Below are 21740 nucleotides of genomic sequence, written 5' to 3'. Positions count from 1 at the left end.
TGGCTATATAAAATTACTGGTTTACATATCAATGAAACTAGATGTCTAAATAAAATAGTTTTATGCTTCCAGGAAATTCTCAAACACTTCACAAATCACAAACGGGGGTTTCAGCTGACACCTGGTATAGTGTGCCGACAAAATGCACGAGGGGAAAACAAAATGGTACATCAGACTCGCCTACACCTGGGGCCTAAGCAAGTCAACACGGGGAGCAAAGCTTGGACAGACCTGTCCCCAGACTGAGGTCCGGAAGCAGCAGGTCTGAGCAGCCAGTAACCCCGGCCCTCGGGACATTACTTTGCTTTGTCCCCAAGAAGGCTGGGTTCACTCCAGGACATCCCAGATCAGAAAGACCTAGGCTTAATAGGGGGTGATGCACTTGGCCTATGATAAAACTGGGTTTTAGAGATTCTGGCAAATACCCTTGAACCCAAATCACAGGGCTCCATCCCGCCGCGCGGCTTGTGTGCTGCAGTCGTGCACACAGAAAACCAGGGGGAGACCGCGGGGGCTGAGCGCAGATGCCTGCATGCGTGACTGGGAGAAAAGGGGAAACCAGGCACAGAAGGGAAGGTGGTGCTGGAAGGAGAGAGACGGAGGCCAGCGGTGGCCCCGAGGAGACAGGAGTCTCTGGGGGAGGAGCTGGGTGCACAGGTGGAGGGGTTAAGCACAGACACAGACAACAGCATGGAGATTATTACCAAAGGGAGAAAGGGGTTGGAAGAAGGTGGAGGAGGGTGAAGGGGGGCGTCAATGGTGATGGATGGAGACTTGACTTGGGGTGGTGAACACACAATACAATATACAGATGAGCCCTGGCTGGTGTGGCTCAGTGGATTGAGCTCTGGCCTGTGAACCAAAGGGTCGCCGGTTCAATTCCCAGTCAGGACACAGGCCTGGGTTGTGGGCCAGGTCCCTGGTTGGGGGTGTGTGAGAAGCCACCAGTAGATATATCTCACACATTGATGTCTCTCTCCCTCTCCTCCCCCCTCCCCCTTCCTGTCTCTCTAAAAATAAATACAAATCTTTAAATAAATATATATATAAGATATAGAATTATACACCTGGAACCTATATAATATTAGCTATTATCACCCCAATAAATTCAATAAAAAATTTTTTTAAATGTGTGACATAGGTCTTCTTTTCCAACGTGGTTTAGGATCACCCAGGAAAAGGTTACCAGTCTCAGTTTCAAAGACACTTGGTGGGAAACTATGCCAACCACGTCGCCCGAACCCGAACCTCCTGCTTTTCTGCCGCCGTCCACTCACCAGCGGGTCAGAGTTACTGCTGCCGATGTGCAGGGCGCGATTGGTCAGGTCAAACCCTCCGAAACTGCAGGTTCTCTGTGGAAAGGAGGGGGCAGGACCGTTATGCTCGAGTCAGCCCAGCACATTCCCCACCTGCAGGACGTCATGGAACCACAGATGCGACACGGATGAAGGTCGGACGAGAAACGATGGGAAAAAAATACATGACTCATGTCCCAAGGAAACTTCCCTCAGTTTTTACCCCTTGCACGGGCCGCTGGGACGGCGCCTGCACCAGAGGTCCAAAGTCCCCTGGTGGCACAAAGACCAACTGGTTAAAAAACAGAAACATGACCAAACACCCTCCACAGGTTAAAGGCTCCAAGTTTCTGTTGCTTAGCAACAGACTTCCCCGCCCAGCCCTCTGATCGTAAGCTGCGCATGATCTTGGTAAGGAGGGAAGCCGTGTGCCCTGAAGGATCTCGGAAACCCAGGTCTGAAATCCTCTGGCTCTGCCACCAATTGATGGCAGGCCTTGTAAACAGACTCTTTTGTTTAGTTTTAAGTCACTAAGAAGGGGGAAAATAGGTTATGTTTATAGCAGTCCAATCAGGCCAAGAGGATTACTCAACTCATTGCTTTCCTGACCTAGCCAAAAACTCGGGTAAGTTTCCCTGCTAACTGCCTGACTTCATTAACTATGACCTTTTTCTCGGTGCATGAAGTGGAGACACCACATTTGCCCAGAAAGAAAAAAGTTGATTCCATGGCTATCTTTGACTGCACTCCTTAATTCCAATAGGAAAAACACAGATGTTATGAAAAATGAAAACTTTAATGCTCTTTCCATTGGTTTCAAATTTTGTGAAACTGCATATATTTCAGTGATTTTTATATGTTGAAAGGTTGGTTTGAATTCCCTTTCATTTATCTAGCAAAAGCTACTCAAGGACCATTTCCCTGACCCTTCCTGCAACAAAAAATCTGTAAAAAAAAAAAAGAGAGAGAGAGAGAGAGAGAGAGAAACTTAAAGCACACTAATTCTTGTTACAACTGATTGTCTTTTAAGATACTGGTAATAAAGTTGAATATCAGATTTGGGTTCCATAATTTGTAGAACGTTTCTCACAGAACTCTAGTTAACAGCTATTAAACACAAGAAACAAACATAAAGCACAACGTATACTGTAAACGCTACTTAAAATAAATGTACTTTAGATAGAAATTAAATGAGTTGAAAAAGAAACATGCAGAAGGAAAACGCCTAGGTTTCTGAAATCGCTAGACGTGGACCCACATCCTGGTTCTCCATTTGACTTGCTGTGTGGCCACAGGTAAAACACGCAGACTCTCTGAGCTTTGTTTTCTTCACCTGTAAAATACTACCTATGGCATATATTTGAAGACATCTAGCCTACTACTTGGTACAAAGCAGACACTCTTATGAATGTCACTTTCTTCCATTACTTCTCATTTGGGCTGCACTGAGAACAGTAGTTTGTCTCAACAATTGCACTACTGAAGTTTAGGCTTAGACAATAATTTAAATATGCAAATGAAGGACCAGAGCTTAGTTCTGCGCCTGACATTCTGGGAGCTTTGACTGTAAAACCAGAGCATCCCAGGAACGGGACCAAAGGGAGAGCTAGCAGGTGTGGCAGAAGGGAGGGTCGGGAGATGCAGAGAGTTACAGGAGGCATTCAGGATGTCACACGACTGTCCCCCTTCACCACAGTCGTCACTTCTGTTTTAAATAATCTACCACAGACAGATGTCCAGTGAACATTATTCTAATTTTATATTAAATACTCATCAACAGCCCTGGCTGGTGTAGCTCAGTGGATTGAGCATGGGCTGCGAACCAGAGGGTCGCCGGTTTGATTCCCAGTCAGGGCACATGCCTGGGTTTCGGGCCAGGTCCTCAGTAGGGGCCACGTGAGAAGCAACCACACATTGATGTATCTCTCCCATTCTTTATCCCTCCTTTCCCCTCTCTCTAAAATAAATAAATCTTTTTTAACAAATACCAATGGACAATCTGACTTCCCTTATAATCAACTCAACTAGAGCTGCATCTAATCTATAAAAACAGAAAGACCTCTTTATGCAAAAACACTCACCAAATCCCCTGACTTGGAGAGCAATGCTAGGAATACCTCTCCAGGCTAATCTCTGGCTCACAATGTCAAATAGAGATTTCTCGTTTTTGCAGAGGCAGTGACTGCGTTCCAGCTCTTTTCCTGTGACTCCAGGCTTCACAGGCACAGTATGGCACCCAGATGCCGCCTCATTTTATGGCTTTTGCACTTTCCTGCTTTAAATTCCAGCATTAACTGCAACACTGGAGCCCAGCACGTTGCTTCTGAGGCATATGAAATAACTGACAAAGAATTTATGTGGAAAGTGTAACTGTAATAAATTAGAAGCTCGTTCATATCTTCATATGCCTGCTGTATGCATCTATTCCTAAAATAAAAGCTTAAAAGAGTGGATCGGTTTTTATAACCACCACCTAAAACCTCTCCCGGCGATACGCTAAGATATCTGGAAATGATTCTTCTTTATCGCTGTGGGAGAACAAAGACTGTAACAATGGGCATTGCCTGAACTAATCTCTACCTTTTCAGTAACGTCAAGTAGTTCTGAAAGCACCACCCCTTCGACAGAGAAGAGAGACTTCAGAGGGAGTAGTGAAAGAAAGGAAACCAATCTTCAACTTGGGTGGTCTCCATCAATGAAACCTCAATGAGTTTCGTAGAGTTCCTACTTCTCCCGTGCAGGTGATTGTAAGAACATTTAAGATAGATGCTTGTGGGTGAGGAGGTCCAGGCAATGGGATGGTCATGCAGTTGAAAACACATGTTTTTGGGGGGATAGGGTTGAAGTTTAAAAATGGACAAAATTCCAAAATGTCATGCACGTCTGTTCCACCAAATGAAAACTGAATGACCAAATAAAAAGTGAGACAAGTGACCATTTTCAGTGAATACAAAGCATTATCATTTCCCTGAGGCTTCATCAAGCAAACATGGCACTTTTTTTTAAAAAGACAGAAAGATCCAGGTTGAAGACTAGAGAAAACTGTACACTTTGGATAAATGAAGGAGATTTATGACAAAAGAATAGGAGGAAAAAAAAACAAGTTTGAAGTAAACCAAGCAAGAAATTCTCTCAATCCCTTAAAAATAAAAAGTTCTTTCTCACATGTAACATTATTTTCCCTTATATTCACTGACTAATTAGAAAGTTTTGTTTTCCTGATTGTACCACTGACTTACAATAACAGTAACCTGCAAACTTCTAATTTCGTACTGAACACATGTTTCAACAAGTATTAGTAGTACTGGCCAGCACGGCCTCAAGGTCATGGCACCTTGGAAACATCCAGCCTCTGTGACTCGTGGGGCAGAGATGACGCACGCCACTTTTACGGGGGGAATAAAAGGCTCCAAGGCCCTTACTCAAGGTCAAGGAAGAATCGGTCCCTGTGCAATGTGAATTGGCTGCAATCTTAGACATGGACTTCTGGACAGAAAGATCCTGATCCAGCTGCGCCATCCACCTGAGGTGCACACACGGACAACTCCGAGGGTTCCGTGCGACTCAGGATTACAGGACTTAAAGAAACGCACAGAGCGGAGTCGTCAGTTAACAGAGAAGAGGTGACTCTGCTTCACCAAGGCCGTGCCAAATGGCAGAGGCACAGAATGGGCGGGACACTTCCAAAGGTAGAAAGTAAATCGTGCCGAGATTGGTTAACCACAAGTATTTTGCAAAAGATTTGTCACCCAGGACGGAGTGAGTGAGAAGAATTCTGTTATTTTACAACAGAACCGAACCACCGAAACATGGTTGCCTTGATGCTGAAGGAAGCAGAAGAGAAGTGGCTGCTACTAGTATTGAAAGTGTTGTGAGACTGATGGGAATGTGAAAAGATAGACAAGCATTAGCCTGCAAGTCAGCTCGTGTGGGAATATGTGGAAAACCTAAGGGCCCAGGACAGACCTAAGGACCTATGAGAGCGGAGAAGGTCATCGTAAGGATGGCATTGGCCAGCCAGTCTCCATTCCCACAAAAGCAGAACTTTACTGAATGAATTTAATTACAGAAATCTGGGGAAGAACCTCTCACTGAAGAATGTGAACAGACCCTGGAGGAAGCCCCCAGGAGAGGCTCCAAAGTAGCCCATTCCTTAGGCCTTTAAAAAATCGAGGGGGAGAGGGCACAGCCAGCAGCCCTGAGGGCACCCGGGGACGGCAGGGCCCGGAAGGTGGGTGGGAATTTCAGGGAATAGAATACCTATACCCTCAAGTTCAAAATAAGTCATGCCCTGAAAATAAATTTTACAAAGTTTAGTAATTCAGGAGTAAAACTAAACAAAACATTTTATTATTTGAAAGTAAGCACTTTATTCCTTACTATGTATAAAAGAACAGAGAGCCGTGCAGGACGTTTTTAAATATCTGTTCCTTCGATTAAAAAGATTAAGAACACCCACTAGACTTAAGTAAAAAGCTCTTAATTTTCTGCCCTTTCCAGTTAAGAATTTTCCATTTGCTTCTACTGATAAAAGAAACACACTTGATGATGTTTCCAAATCACCAAACTGGTGCCTGCAATGATGGCAGTCTTTCCATGAGCTAGCTCCTAATTGTTTTAATTAAGCAAAACAATAAGCATCTCTTTTAAGGGCAGAGCGTCCTCTGTTTTGAATCAGCTTCTTTGAGACCAAGTGACAGGACGGCTGGGAAAGAAGACAGCCACTCCCAGGAGGAGGCCAGACCCCACCCCGGGACCCAGAAGGCCCTGCTTGGGATCAGCATCCATGCTCAGTTTTATTTAAAAATCAAACAGCTTCGGCTGGAAAGAGGACAATGGAGAAGAAGGAGAAGCCATTCCAGGATAGCAGCAGCAGGGCTGGCAACCTGAGAGGATGGTGGGACGGACCCAGAAGTGAGGATGTTAGAAGTAGAAGAGAGGGAGGGTGCCAAGCTCTGCAAAACCAAGGCCATAATGCTTGACTACACATCACGGAAATGACAAGGCCATCCTGGTGACCGTCTTGGGGACTCACGGACTTCTGGTGGATTCTCAAGAGAACCCTCTTAGTACAGCGGTCGACTGTGGCGGCCCACTTCCTCTTGGCCTCCTCATCCTCCTCCAGCAAGCACCGCCTCAGGTCCTGCTTCTCAGCCTTGCTCAGGGTCCTGTCTGAGGCAGGACGCACTAGCTGGGTCAGGTTCAGGTGGCTGTACAGGCTCCGCTCCACCACGTAGGTGATATTGAACTCGCTGACCGAGGGGCGCCCGCGCACCCTCCTGCTGGGGGCGCCACAGCTCCCTCCCCCTTTGGGTCTCTGCCGCAGCAGCTGCAGGTCACAGGTCGTGGTGTTAACGCCTTTTCTGGAGGGGCGCTGGCAGAGGAAAGCTCTGGAACATGAATAATTAGTATCCGTTTTCTTCAAGCGGATGTGCTTGCGGACGCTCTGAACCTCCTCCAGGGACACTAGAAGGTGGTGCCTACGTCGGTGGTTGTCATAGAAGCAAAGACCGTCCGTACTTACCCCGTGGCTCAGGGACCCCAGACTCTTCTTCATCTCGCCCTCGGTCAGGGAGCGGGAAACCTTCTGGGCCTTTTCTTCTTCTGGATAGGAGAAGAAGGTCCCCATCTTCTTGGGGGGCTTAATGAGGCCCCGACTCTCTCCTTTGCTGAAGGTTTTGACCAACTTCCGGCCAGCTCCCCAGGTCTCCAGGTTGCTCAGTGATGGAGAAGTGGCGACAGAGTCGGAATCATCTTCCGGAGGTTTCTCGGGAGAGCCGTCGAAGAAAAACGGCTTCTTGTGCACTCCGGAGTAGAGGGCGGACCTCTCGTCCAGGACGGGGCAGTTCTCAGGCGCAGGCTCCTCCCCGCCTGCAGAGGAATCAACACGGACAGGGTGAGGCCCCGCCCCCAGACACGCCTTCGCAGTCTCTCTCACCCCTTTCTTGCCGCACCCCCACCAGAACTACGCTGGCCCACACAGAAACCACCATGACCGCGCGCGCCTGCCCCCGCCCCCATCACTTGTACTCTTCACTAGCCTGGCTCCCACGTAAACAAAAGCATGCACAAAAAATAACCAAGCTGTGGTTACGAACGTGTAGTTTCACACGAGCTCAATGTTAAAAGGTTTCACTTGCGTTTTCCTCTCCCTCTTTAAATTGCTTCACAGACCAAACACCTTAATAGACCTATTACGAATGCCATTTGGACAATCCAAACCAGTCACTGCCATGACCCGTGTTCCTTAGCATTTGAGGATCATTAGTCTCCCCAGCTTAAGGGCGCTAATCCTCAGAAGCTGAAAATCAGGATCTCTCCCCTTCTGAAGGCCCTCCTGCTGAGCGGGTGGCCTGTTTAGACTCGGAGCGGGATGCACGCCATGTGGCCGGCAGCGGCTTTTTACTGGTGCATACGCCATGTCATTAAACCGCCGAGGAGGCAGCTTGGGTGCGGAAACGCCACGAAGGGCTGTGCCTTGCAAGTGCAACTGCGGGATGACGGGTCTCCAGTTGACAGGCCAAACTCACAGAGTGAGGGAGCGGAGTGATCCCAGCCAGGCTTTCCCACCAGCTCGGGCCCTGCTAGAAGCAGCAGGGGCATCTGAGGGCCTGGGCACGCCAGCAGCCCCATCGAGCGTTCCACTGCGTCTCAAGGATTCCAGCTCCTTAAGTTTTTGCCGGAGCCAGGTACCACCGCCAAGCCCTCCGGAGCCCAGTGGAAAGGTCTGGACTTGCTGGCAGGAAAACTGAGTTCTTTTCTGCATGTGTGATGTGCACAGATGTGAGAAGAAGAAGTAGGTCAAACTGTGGGTGTAGTGACCCCATCTGGCTGCGTCCCTTTAATTATAAGGAAACTTTGGAGCGTGGCAGGTTTCCACCAGCTGAACTGGGAAGGGGGAAAAAACACAAAGTTTCCTGGAACAGAGGGATGGCGCTAAATATACCAGCTGGGATGCGGGTGCCAGTGTGTGGTGAAACATTGGCGATAAAGGGAGAGGGCCCCTCACTTCAGAGCGGGGGAAAAGATGAGTGAATTGGTAGCAGTCCTTTAAAAATTCCAGACGTTTCCTACTTTTCCAACAGATGGGACCTCACAGTGACAAACAGGAAAAAAAGGACCACTGCCACCAGTACAGCCCGAGACTGACTTAGATGTCAAGCAGATGGCGGTGGGGAGGGAGAAGGGAAACTGTCCAGTCAAAAGCTCTCCACAACCTGCGGCACAAACACACTCGCTGAAAATTTATTCCCGGATCTTCCCAGAGAGGTCAAAATTAGGGTCTAGGGTTCTAACAGGACTTTGCCAGACTAGAGGCAGTGAGCAAATATCATGCAAGTCTCCGGCTGCTTCCTCAGGACATCTGACTTACACGGGATGGAGACCAGGGGTCCGTCCCCATGTTGCCGGGAGTACAAATGGCAACCTCTCTAGACAGTCTCCTGACCTTGGCCAAGAGGAGAGGCACAGCCTTCTCTGCAAAAGCAGTCCAGTGACAGGTCATGGCTTTACCCCGTGGCCCAGGTGTCCAGAGGTGTGGCAAAGGCCCTTACCTACCCCCTTAGGGGCTTCGGGGCAATCAGGTGGGTTGACTAAATAGATTAAAGCCCTGTCACTCAGCAGTGGGCTGGAAACCTTCTGGGCTCTGTCTTTTTAGGGTTGTCATCAGAGACTGCAATACTTCCACATCACATCTGAGTTTGGGACCATGACTTACGTAGCTCTACCTCCTGGTCCCGGAAGCTGGCATCTACTGAGGAGTCTGGAGGGACATGCAGCCACACCAGCCTGTGCTGAGGGCCAGCCCCCCATGGTGCAGGCTCTTCCGTCTGCAGGGCCCCCAGCCCTGAATGCCCAGCCTGGACTTGACCCCTTGGGTTCAGAGCACTGCTTCAGCGATTCTCCTCTGACATGGAAGTACAACTGCCCCACGGGGAGAGTGACAATTGGGAGTGCTCACTCTGTTGGCACTGGGTGTGATTTTTGCTTCGCATATTGACCTTTATCTATTTTATTCAGCTGAGATCAGAATTCAGAAGGAAAGGTGATGTTGACAGGATCCCATGTGGGAGGACTTAAGGCTGAGAACACAGATTTATGCCCTGGACTCCAGCCCTGGCTTTGCCACTCGGCATCTCCACGACCTTGGGCAATTACTTTGGTCTCTGAGTCTGTTTCTTAGTAAAACCTACTGTGAGGGCATTGGGAGGATAAAAGTAAACAGAAGATCTGTGACAGTACCCTATGATGCTGAAGAGCACCCAGTGTGAGCCAGTGATTCACTATCGGGTTCCACCAAAAGCTGGAGCAATGAGGGAAGGGGGTGGGACAGTATCAGCTCCGGAAAAAGACACAGAAATGGACAAAGGGCACTGGCCTGGCTTGCAGTTTAATACTGTCTAAGGTCACCCATGTCCCAGATAAGGGCTTGAAACTCAAGTTACCAGGTGAGCCTGGGTCAAGGGTTATAATTCTCCAGGATCTTCTAAGCCTGCAGAGCTGGGGGCTGAGGGAAGGCGTGGGAGCAGAGTGGAGACCCAAAAGGCAGAGGACACAGGCTGCCCGAACCTAATTCTGGGTCTTCTGCTGGCTGGCTTGGTGGGGTGACCTGCAGTAAATTACTTCACCTCTTGGTGTCTTAGTTTCCTCCTTTGTGAAATGAGTCCTGCCTCTGGTGGCCATCCAGAGGAAGATATAGTAATTAGAACATAAAATCTAAAGTGTTTAGGAAGTGCCTGGCATATAGGATGCTCTCAGTAAATATTCAAACAACGTAGTATTGGCCCAGGCATGTAGGAAGTCAAAGGATCAGATCCTTGAAAGTCTGGGGCAGGGACGGGGGCAGGGGTTGGGAATATGAATCTCAACTGCTTGCAGAAGCAGGGGCCAAAGTAGCAAGTACCACTTCTTTTGCTAATGAGGAACCTCGGAGGGTTCTGTGCAGGGGTTGGAGGGAGTTCTTGTCTAGCAAGGTGTTGGGGACAGCCGATGCAGACACCCTGAGCTGCACACACACCTGGGGCCTCTCTTGGTCACAGGTCATCGCTTTGGGGATACCAACAAGCCCAGCCAATGGCATCGCAGCTCCCCAACTCACTCGGGACTCAGCTCACTGAATCCGCCCCCCACCTGAGACAGGGAACTCACACCAACATGAATTCAAGTTCAGAGTGAAAAGCCCACTGGTCATTCTTTTCACCCCAGAGCTCTCTCTTTTGGTATATATTTTTCCTTTTTACAACTATGTCTCTCAGAGTTGGTTGAATTATTTATTCTGAGATAAATATGTGAGTTAGGATATTTCTGTGTTTCTAAACATGTTGTTCTAGTGGAAAGGCCACCTCCACACACGTGACTGTCAGGTACGAAGGGGGTCAAGGGGTTAACACTAACTGCTCCACTCATTTGATCTCGTTTCTGAAGAAGGGCCGCCAGTCCAGTTGTGATGTTGAGATTTGTCAAGTGTGCATGAGATTGCAGAACACGACGCCCCCTAGAATCAAGGATGGTGACTCCACGTGGTTCTAGTTAACGCCGCTGATGGACACTGTGCATGATTTCAGTACGAGCCGCCACAGCGAGAGGAAGCCAGGCTCTCTTCTGTGTTGTGGAAACTGTGACCGGCACACAGGCATTCAAACATCCAAACGCAACATCGGCGTTGCACCCGTGTGAAAAAGACACCCGGACGAACCCCAGGAGACTCAATACAACTCGCAGTCTGTGGAATTGGCCATCAAGCCGATCTCCCTCACTTCCCCCTCCTTCCTTCTCCCTTTCAACTTCCTCTCTCCCACAGTAACCACTTCACCTGCCACGTTTCTCCAGGGCATTGAAACTGACAAATAATTACAACAAATTAAAAGAAGAAACAGTAATAACCACAGCAGGAAACCATCATCTACCTAAACAAAGGGGAATTCAATTCCCTCCACAGCTTAATTTTATCTGTGTACCAAAAAAAGGTCTCGACAATGGTGCTTTCTAAATCTACATGTTAAAATTTTTAAATTCCTCACAATGTAGGTGTGACATTTTAATAAGGAGTATGCTTTAAAAAAAAAAGGACATTCTTTCCAGTGTTTCTTCCAGTCATTTACCAAACAGGAAATCTTACTCTTTCATCTTTTGGGAAGATCTTCTACAAGATGCTGCAAATGCACACAACTAACAAAAAGGCAGATCCGACGGTGATTCAAACTGTCGTAACTACACTTGAAAGGTTAACTATTCATTCCAAGAAATCCAAGCTCACACCCCTTTTGACATTATTGCTTCATCTACCACGTGGTTTGGTGGCAATATAGCTCTCAGGGACCCACTCTGCGCGGAAAGTGCTTAAAGCCTCATCTGAACTGAGACTTGACCGTCCCTCAGAGAACCGAGAGGACGCGAAGTGCCTTCATTGTCAGATGTTCATTGGAGGTGGCTGTCTATCGAGTTCTGACCAAATCCACTGGGCAAGAACCACTGTCCTTTTTGGGACAGAGGCTTGTGCTAAGAGGAAGTTATAAAATAAATTAATATAAAATGATATAAGCTACATAAGCTCAAAAATTAAAGCTGGGCCACACCTGGAGAAGATTTCACTGCCCCATACCAGCCAGTTCCCATCTCTGTGCTATTTAAAATACTAAGCCCCCAGAACGCTGGACACCAGAGCCTTCACCCCACACCATCCTGAGAGCACTGCCCAGCTGACACGCAGCCCCAATTCTCCCCCTGCCAGAACTCAATCCATCTTCCACTTGAAATCATACTCTTTTTCTCCTAAAAACAAAAAAACAAAAAAAAAAAAAACAGCCCCCACACGATTTGCTTTGGAATAAGCAGGGTGGGGTTTGCTTTTTTACCTTCAGTGCTGGGCTTTTTCATTTCTTCCACTCTGATTAGTTTCTTCCTCACTCTGCGAGTGGAGTTCACCAGCTTGTGCAACCTCTTAAACTTCACTGACTCCTCGGTCTCATCATCCGATTGTTCTCTTGACTGGCAAAGAAACAAAAGAAAAGTTAATCACACAAACGCTCCAGGGCTCTGCTCTTGCAGCGGGGTGCAGCCGAACTCCGGGCACCCACGAGTTTGCCCAACAGGTTCCCGGAGCTCCACCTACCATCTTCGAGTCTAAGAAGTGGAGAATCAGGTCTTAAGCAGCACAACACACACCCTTGCCCTTGACCGGCATGGGGTACATTTTTGTCTCAACTACTTCCCGGTCCTCTTTTAGGAGAACTCCGCAGGACTCTCTCCAAGGCCGGCCCTGTAATTCCCGTTTGCCTGCTGTGGTTTGGGCCAGGCTCTCCTCAGTCTGGCCCATCAGGACTTGCTGTTTAAACGTGGTCACCAACTGCTTCTCCAAACCAAAAATTCTGTTGACTTGTTCCAGTCCTCCCCGAAAATCAAAACTGGCAGGGCAGGAAAAAGGAAGAGATGCAAAAAGCCGCCTTCTCTCTCGCTCCTGGAGCCAGCCTGCCACATCTCAGCCATGCCTTTGGCCTCTCCCAGCTCTTCCCAAGAGCTCACCAGGCGGGCCTGAGGACAGCCCCTGCATTCCTCCAAGAGGGACAAGGGAAAAAGCTGACCTTTTCAGGCATACGCTACAGTCCATATTCCCCAGCATCCCATTCCGCTCTGCAGTGATTCAAGTATGCTCAGCCCAGCTGTTTTCCCTCAAGTATCCAACATTACAGACAGGAAAAAAAATTTCTCTCCGCAGCAATGACCCAGGCAAGAAACAATCCTTTCCTTGTGAACAAAATCAGGGTTTCCCTTCCAAGTCGGCTCCAACATTCAATATGCAGCTTCCTCTGTTTTATCTGTTCAAAATGTGAAAAGGCAAAAGAAGTCTCCAATGAAATGGGCTGCCGCGCGGCTGGGCTCAGGCAGTCAGTCCCGGGAGCACGGAGCCGGCAGCAGTGCGCAGGCGCGGCACACCCTAGGCAGCTGGTGCGACTCCAGCTAACGCTGCACTCACATCCTGGCAACAGCTTTCCCTCCGTTTCCTCAAACCTGCCTCACTGAAGGCGTGGGGAGAGGAATGCCTGCCCTGAATGCTCAGGACAGAGACAAACCACATCTCCGAGCACGAGTCTGGCATGGAGACATTCCCCCCAGATGAGCGCTCATTCATCGCAGCGTCATAGACAATAAAGGAGGCAAGGAAGAGGGAGCAGAGAACAGTTCACGAGGAAACGAGGCTGAGAGTATATGAATTACCGTATTTTACTGTGTAATAATGTGCTCCCGTGTACGGTGCGCACCCATGTTTTTGTCTCAAACTTTCAGGGGGAAAAAAAATCTTTCGTTTTAATTTTTAAATTCAATTTCTTATTTATACTCAGAAACAAAACCGACGATCATATTCCAGGGTATTATTTTGCATACGGATATCGTTATTGCTTTCTAGAGTTACACTTTTAATGTGTATGCATAAATAAAAGAATTAAAAAACATTTATATAGATATGGAATTAGTACTACGCATGTATAATGTGCACAGTTATTTTCCCCTCAAAAATATGGGCAAAATAGTGTGCATTATACATGGCGAAATACGGTACTTAGGTATAAACATGGTGCATGTTGTGAGTCTACGAACATTGCCACAGCACTCTGGCTCTACGGAAGGCGCAAATACAACACAGTTTCCGGCCTCTTCCTCCCAGTGGAGCCGCTGCACCTTCTCCCTGCACAACCCAAGCAAGCCACTCACCCACTAAATAGTGATTATACCCCAGGAGTGACAAGTCACGGGACAGGGGGGTCTCTCAGGCTTTTGTTCTATGAGGAGTATTGACATCCACGTACAATTTCTCAAATTCCTAGAGTAATGTTGCACACGATTTCCAGAATGTAAGTTAACTACTGGTTACCTGGTGACCAAGAATAGAAAATGCACCCCCAGGTACCGGGGGAGGGAGGCTGCATTGCATACTAGTAATTAGGCTTACTGCATTTGGCCTAAAACTCAAAATGCAAAACAATCAGAATAAATATACTTCCTACTCTATAATGATCTGTCCAGTTTGAATTTCATGTTTACTTGACTGAATTGTTATGGGCGATGAAATGGTAGCAGTGGCCAACCAGAGGAATGAGAAGGACCCTCTTTCTGGGTAATTGACACCTGAACAAGCCACAATGCAAGGAATCACACAAAATCACTTAAAAACATTCTGCCTTCTGGCAGCGGGAAAGCCAGGACAGTCTAGTAGAAGAAAAATCAGCAGCAGATGACAGAAATCGTCTGCACTCACCGACGGGACAAACCTGTGCGTCCAAATGTCCATAACCCGCACGTTAGAAAGTTCTGAAGTGAAAATGAAGTATAGGTTGTTTACATTATGAATAAAAAATGTCTGATGTATTATTATATGTATCTCATACCTGGTGTGGGGATTGCTGCTTGCAGTGGGGCACAAGCATGTGTAGGGGTGGGGGAGGTAGAAAGGGAAATGGAGTACAGAAAGAACTAGTATAAAAATCTTCAGTCCACGGAGGCATAAATCATATATGTAGGAAACAGGCCATCAGAGGGAACTTTCCTGGGGAAATCAGAAAAGCTAAGCCAGGACAACAGACTTAAAGGCAAGGACCCTCACCCCCCTCCCCGCCAACCCCGACTTCTGCTGTCCAGAGCCACTGTGGTGAAAAATAACGTATTCCAGGTATTTATTTAATTGCTTTCACATGCTCCATCTATTTTTGAGAAACAGAAGCTCTTCAGAACTTTGAACTAATATTTATTTTTAGTCTGTTAAAAAAAATAAAGATTTGAGGTGGCTGCCTCTAACAAATCACAAATCATAGGAGCTAATCACTTTCTTTGCATCACCACCTTTTGAAAACTGGACAAGCTAGGTGCAGCACACTCTGTATGAAGAAAAATGTAAAATAAAACCAAATGTTTCTTTTTAAAATGTAGAATCTCTTAAGTAGCCTAGAAGTTACTGGAGTTGAACAGTATATTCCAAGAAGTTTTTTTATCAGTAGAGAGGTGTTGACTTCTCACTTCCTCCGGAGTCCAGAGGAAAAGAAATGTCAAGTATTTGCCTTTAAAAAATTCTCTCCAGCTATCAGCCCTAGCTGGTGTAGCTCAGTGGATTGAGCGCGGGCTGTGAACCAAAGTGTTACAGGTTCAATTCCCAGTCAGGGCACATGCCTGGGTTGCAGGCCATGGCCCCCAGCAAGCGCACATTGATGTTTCTCTCTCTCTCTCTTTCTCCCTCCCTTCCCTCTCTAAAAATAAATAAATACAATCTTAAAAAAAAATTCTCTCCAACTATCAACATAGAGACTCTGCAAAGGCATGGCACTTCTTTCGAACTTAAATTTCTTTTAAGCTTATCAGTTCACATCCCACATCCCTCCTTTTACATAAGCCAGCGTGTGCCACTTCCCAAATGCTGGAAATAACATATTGTGTCTTTTCATTCAGAAAACACCCCCCCAAATATGGGGGTGTGAGAATTCACAGTTTCCAGCCTAGAATTTAGTAGAAGATGAAGGGAATCTGCACTGTATATACGATGAATGATTGATTCCAAGAGATAAATACAGAACTATTCTAAGACAGGTTTTAAATAAACTACAGTGTGAAAAACAACAGTAAATATTTACAAACATTCAAACACGAGACGGTCTCTGCTCCCCTCCTCAGCCCACCCCAGGGCGGAGTACTAGAATAAACTTTCATTTGATCCTCTTCTAAAGGAGAAGGTGAAAACCCAATTATCTGCACAAAAACCTCCACCTCTAAACCTTTAGTACAAAAAGGCAATAATTTATCCCACCAAAGGATGTGAAAAACTCAATTTACACTATTGTAAATAGAAACATTTGATTTCCAGCCTCTCTGTTGCAGATTTTTCCACCAGAAAGCCCATATGGCTCAACTTTTAATTACTTTGGCTAATGCTATATGTAGTAATTCTGTGGTGAATGCTTAAGTGTTTCATTTCTGGTTTCCACGGCAACATTACATCAGATTGCAGACAGCTGGCTGCACAGTTTTAAACCATAACAAAGTGACCACGCCAAGGCACAAAACTATAGCTGCTTTAAAGAGATAGCACACCCCCGCCCGCCAGGGTGCTGAAGGAGGAACCTAGGGGGCCTTCTGGCTCGTGAAGGAGGGTGGAGCCTCCTTCCTTCTCAGCTTCTCTTGGAACATGTGCGCCCTTGACACATCTGCAATGTTCTAATAGGAAAGACACGGAGCCAACGTGGAGCACTTTTTATAACACAGCTACATGAAGGATGATCGGAAAAAGGAAAGGCAATTAATAGCATCTGTTGATACAAACATTTGTGAGCTGGCGCGAACTCAAAGCGTGCCCTGACTGTTCAACGGAAGCCTGTCAGTGCCGGTGGGCAACGCACACCTCGCTGGGCCCTGTAACAACAATTCTTGCAGTGTGACGGGACAAATGCTTCCCCAAAGCCACACAGCACAGCAGTGCAGGCAGAGGAGGCATGGGCAGTAAGTAATGAAGGTTAAACCGAACTTGCCAGGAGCAATGAGAACCCTTTGGGGACCACTGGAGACCACACTGAGAGCATGATTACAACAGAACCTTTTGAAGAAACCCACTCGGCTTGCTTCCTCAGCTCTGAACACCCCTCACTGAGTCTCCTGTAACAGCCACCCTGAGTCAGTCGACTTATCTCCCCAGAGCCAGCACATACCACTGTAACATATGTAAGCATTTCTGAAAAGCATTCTGCATTTGGAAAAGTGTTCGGCTGTGAAATTCACACCACCATTTCTGGTAACCCAGCAAGCAAGCAGACACAGGCACTTCATGGTCCTAGGTCCGCTTTCTCAGTGGCATTAGCCTCACAGTTAAGAGGAAGCCGATCGGTTGCAGCTTTAGGAAAAGCAGTGTGCCACACGGTCCCAAGTCAAGTCCTCCACATGGGAAGAAAGCCTCCACAGCTGGCAGCTGACCTCCAACCCCTGTACCCTCAAGCGCTCGCATTCTCACTGAATTCTCATTCTCAAGATAATATTCACTTTTCTCCTCCACAAGAGATGCCTCATCCCTGGGCAGGCTAGGAAAGGATGCTCAGAGTTACGAGGCTGGGAAGTAAACAAGGGAAGAATAAATCGAGGGGAATTTGAATAGAAAAGAGAAAAGCATTATAGCCAGATGCAATCCAAAGCTTGTCCTTGAAGTGCCAGAAAGCACATTTTCCCTCTTGCATTAAACACACGCAGCGGACTTACCGGCTTCGGCATTGAGCAGGCCTAAGGGGGCAATTTTGAGCACGTCCGGTACCCCCACCCCTCCCCACTTCGAGAACGTCTTCACTCTTGTTCCGTCAACTCTGATCTCAAAGTGAAGACCAGGCACTTCTGGGACACGCTCCTTGAGTTACATGTTCAGACAGGCTCCACCAGCACAGTTTAGGATCCGAAGGGAAAAAAAAAAGTGAGGACACTGGATTCAATTAGCCGCTTTCTGCTTGCCGAGTTCCCAGTTCCTTGCTAGCTGCATAACTTGTGAGAAAGGCATAAGTCATCAGCTCTAAGCAAATCTTCTATTCACCACAAGGAAAAAAGAGAGTGTTGTACGTGGCAAACAATCCCTGTTTTCACTGACGAAGGCTCCCTGACCTCCCGCTGGCCTCCGGTTCCTTAATTACTGTCTATGGAATTCCAGAGAAAGGAAAAAAAAAAAAAAAGAACTCGAGAATCGGAGCAAATCCGGACAAGGACCAACCCTTCCAAGTGACTGGACTTAAAAAAGATCTCTTTTGCAGATGCTCTTCTAAACACCCCCTGGAGGAAGTAGTTTCAATTGAAAATAGACACCTTCCAAAGGCTATTCTGGAAATCACCGAATTAAAACTTATGATTTTGGTTTCCTCCTAGAGTTCTCACTTTCTCGCTGTCTCTGCCCCGACGACTCCTTTTTCTATTTTAACCACGAGGGGCGACGTAGGACGTTCCCCCTTCGCTGACTGACGCTTCTCCGGCCGTCTTACCAAATTGTTCCAGGGACCCTTTCAGAGCAGCTGGCTTCCCCGGTGCTCTGGAGGCGTGAGCCGGGGGACTGTGCCACAGACGCCCGTTTCATTTTCTCAGGGGCGCCTGGGGAGCGGCATGCACATGCTGTTACTTAAACAGAACGTCACCCAAGCAGCACAGGGTGGAAGACTCCTCTGAAGTTGCCATGTTCTGGGATGCAAGTCACATCTGTATTCCCAGGGCTCAGTTCACTCGCTCGGGAAAGTCCTCTCCCCCCATCGCACAGCAGGGGCTGCCCGAGCCTCCCTCGGTGCCTCTCTCTCTGGGTGGGTCTCATGTTTCATGCAAAGTCCCCTCTCTTGGAAGGACGCGACACAACACAAATACACGCCCACCACCACAGCTTTTCCCAGGTGCCTGTCCTACTCTTTCTTTCCTCGGGCCCCCGAGGCACCTCTCACTCTTCAGCAAGAACCCCACCCTCTGCCCCAATTTTCTGCCTCAGAAATGTGCCCCCCTACCCTTAAGGGATTTCCCGGAGTTTCTCCCCGCAAGGGTTTGCCACACTTCCCTAATCTGCCTAGTTCCGCATTTCACAGATCCTCACCGACCCCCATTCTGGGTTCACTTACACCACCTTCCCCACGGCCATCTGAAGGTCCCCGAGTGCCACAAAGGGTGGCAGGTGCTCTCTCGATGTTGCACTCCCCACATCCACATATATCAAATGCGCCTGGCTCCCAGGCACCATGCTAGGTATTCAGATATATGATCTTATTTCAGGCGCTGGACCATGGAGGCAGATTCCAAGACTTTGTGGCTTTGCCCCTGCACCACCCCACCTCTACTGGGGGCTTTCTTCACCCAAGGCTGGCAACCACACTGCCTGCAGCACCATGCTGAAAATTCCTTACAACTGTCCGCAGAAATCCTTGTTGAATTTGCCACTTGAAGAACACTAAGAAAATGCGGGTGCCCCCATGAGAGTGGAGTAAAGGGAAGCAGGAAGCCCAGAGTCCTTGGAGTCAGAACAGCCTGGGCTTCACTTCCAAGTTCTCCAGCCAATCACTTCACTTCTGTGGGTCTCAGTATTCCTCCCTCCACGTGAATTCCACTGAATAACATTTATCTCAGTTGGTTGCTTCGAAAATCGTCTAGGTAGAGTCGACAATAACAGCTCAGTCAGTGCTTACTACTTATGCTGTCCTTCAGTGACGGGGACTCAAACAAGACCTGTTTTAACTCCTACAAACTGCTGTGAAAATAGCACAGACAGAGAAAACTGTGAAAGCTAGTGACGTGGCCGCTCTGGAGGCTGGGTCTGCACAGTCTGATTAGATGCAGATAAGATTCGGAGCAGAATTAGGAGCGCTGGAGCCAGGCCCCTTGAGCCACTTGTGAAATAGCGTGTGGCCTTGGACGTGTTTCTTAACTTCTCTCATCTTTCTAACATGCAAAGATAAGCCTCCAACGTCCTTGAGAAGATGAAGTGACCTTGAACGTAAGTAGCAAAGCCTCTATCACTGTGAGATCTGCAGGACACTGAGCATTAACGGAGCCAGGCTCTCTGAGGAGGACGGAGGGAAGGACACATCTGCTTGTCTGTCTAGAGGCCACCTCCACCTGTACACCCCTTTCTAACTGTCATCCAACACGGGCTCATCCTTCAGAAGACAGGAAGGTCCCCAGGGACAGGGACCATGTCTGCCCCCCAGCCTGGTATTCACAGATCCCAGTGCAGGGCCCGCCCACCTACAGTGGGCCCTCACTACCTAAGTGCATCATCGAGGTGGATTGAAGAGGTTTAAACTGTCCACCCCATAGCTCCCAGCCCTTCCTGTGCATCAGAATAAACTGTGGGACATTTGAAAGACTAGGCTGGGCCAGGCCATGCTGGAAAGCTTCTTGGTGGAGGGACGGTAGAAACATCAGGGACAAATTTCATGAGGACAAAGATCGCTGGTGTTGTTCATTAGAGAGCAGACTTGAACTTACCCAGCACACAGTAGGTGTGCAAATTTGCTGAGGACGGATTTGACTCCCGCTCTAGGGATTGCTCATTAGCTCCTCAGGGCAAATTCCAAAGGCCTTCTCATGAAACGTGACTTTGCATGGTCGGAACCCTTCCCTTATCTCCAGCATCTCCAAACGCAGATACTCTGTGGGAAGGGCCTTTCACCGCACCTGGTTCTTCTCATCCTGAGCGTGTCAAACACCTACACTCTGACGTGCCTGCACGCCTTTGCACTCGCATGTTGCTTTTCGCTAAATATCTCTGCCCCACCTACTTCCCTAGCTTCTACTCGCCCTTCAGTATTCAGCCCCATGCGCCTCCTCCTCTGGACAGCTCTCCTGGCCTTTCTCCTTGCTTTCCTAGCTGTGTGGTTGTCCGACAACCTAAACAGACTCTGTCACAGGACTCAGCACAAAACACGCTGTCATCACTGCACAACTCAGCCCCTCACTACACTCCACGAGGACACGGAGCAGTGTCCTATTCACTTCTGTGCCTGTACTTTAGTAACATTTATTGCTTGTGTTCAATTATACATGCCATATATTTAATTACAGACAATTTGGAAAATGCAGCAATGCAAAACAGAGAACGAGAAATCACCTGCAACACCCTACTCGGGCAGAAAAATTCATAATGATTTTGTTTATGTTCCATCATTTGCTATACACACACACACATTATACGCTCTTGGGCTTCAACGTTTTGTTCTTACAAAAAACACGTTCTGGCCCTGGCTGGCATAACTCAGTGGATTGAGCGCGGGCTGTGAGGCAAAGTGTCGCAAGTTTGATTCCCAGTCAGGGTACATACCTGGGTTGCAAGCCATGACCCCCAGCAACCGCACATTGATGTTTCTCTCTCTCTCTCTCTCTTTCTCCCTCCCTTCCCTCTCTAAAAATAAATAAATAAAATCTTAAAAAAAAACAAACAAACACGTTCTTCAGCTGCTCCCCTTCCTGAGGTCACCATCATGGTCTCCAAAGTCTCCCTCACGTGAACACACAGTGTGAGCAGAAATCGAGTGCTCACTTATACTGTGAGCCTCTTTAGAGAAACCCTGAAGTCCTCCGTAAATACTGGCCAAACTGTCTTATAACCTGCGTTTTAAAATTCTGCACATTTACCTATGTCAACAAATAAATACATTAATAATTCAATAGTAGTCATTCCTAGCAGTATAACATAATTTATTTAAACTCTACCCCCATTATTGGATATTTTGCAGGTTTCCAATTTTTCAGTATTGTAAATAATACTCTGATGGACATTGTGTAAAATTTCTAAGACATCGAAGTCTTTTTATAGAATAGATCATTAGGTTATAGAATTGATGGGTAACCAAATGGACGTATCATTAGGTCTTTTGATACACATTAACAATTTGCTCAGAAGAAACACTGTATTATTTTTAAATCTCAAAAGTAATGTTTCCCTACGCAATTGCCAACACTGAACATTAC

At 47.5% G+C, this 21740-nt stretch overlaps 1 protein-coding gene across 6 annotated transcripts in view; it reads right to left on the bottom strand.

Moving 5' to 3' along the window:
• SASH1 (SAM and SH3 domain containing 1) overlaps positions 1 to 21740 on the bottom strand; it is a 297134-nt gene that overhangs the window by 22893 nt on the left and 252501 nt on the right. For 2 of the 6 annotated variants that reach the window (XM_045844033.1, XM_045844032.1), the window contains exons 9-11: positions 12149 to 12281; positions 6331 to 7166; positions 1278 to 1352 (exon numbers count right to left, since the gene is read on the bottom strand). In XM_045844033.1, coding sequence (XP_045699989.1) covers positions 1278 to 1352; positions 6331 to 7166; positions 12149 to 12281 — 1044 coding nt within the window. Of the gene's footprint in view, positions 1 to 1277; positions 1353 to 6330; positions 7167 to 12148; positions 12282 to 12405; positions 13153 to 17519; positions 17970 to 21740 lie in introns of those variants that run through there. The other 4 variants (XM_045844035.1, XM_045844037.1, XM_045844036.1 and 1 more) reach the window with 4 other exon arrangements.

This window comes from Phyllostomus hastatus, unplaced genomic scaffold, assembly GCF_019186645.2.
Source record: "Phyllostomus hastatus isolate PE091 unplaced genomic scaffold, TTU_PhHast_1.1 phas_contig_40, whole genome shotgun sequence".
NCBI classification, from domain to species: Eukaryota; Metazoa; Chordata; class Mammalia; order Chiroptera; family Phyllostomidae; genus Phyllostomus; species Phyllostomus hastatus.
Note: the sequence above shows the minus strand (reverse complement) of the source record. Positions and strands in the feature narration are given on the sequence as shown.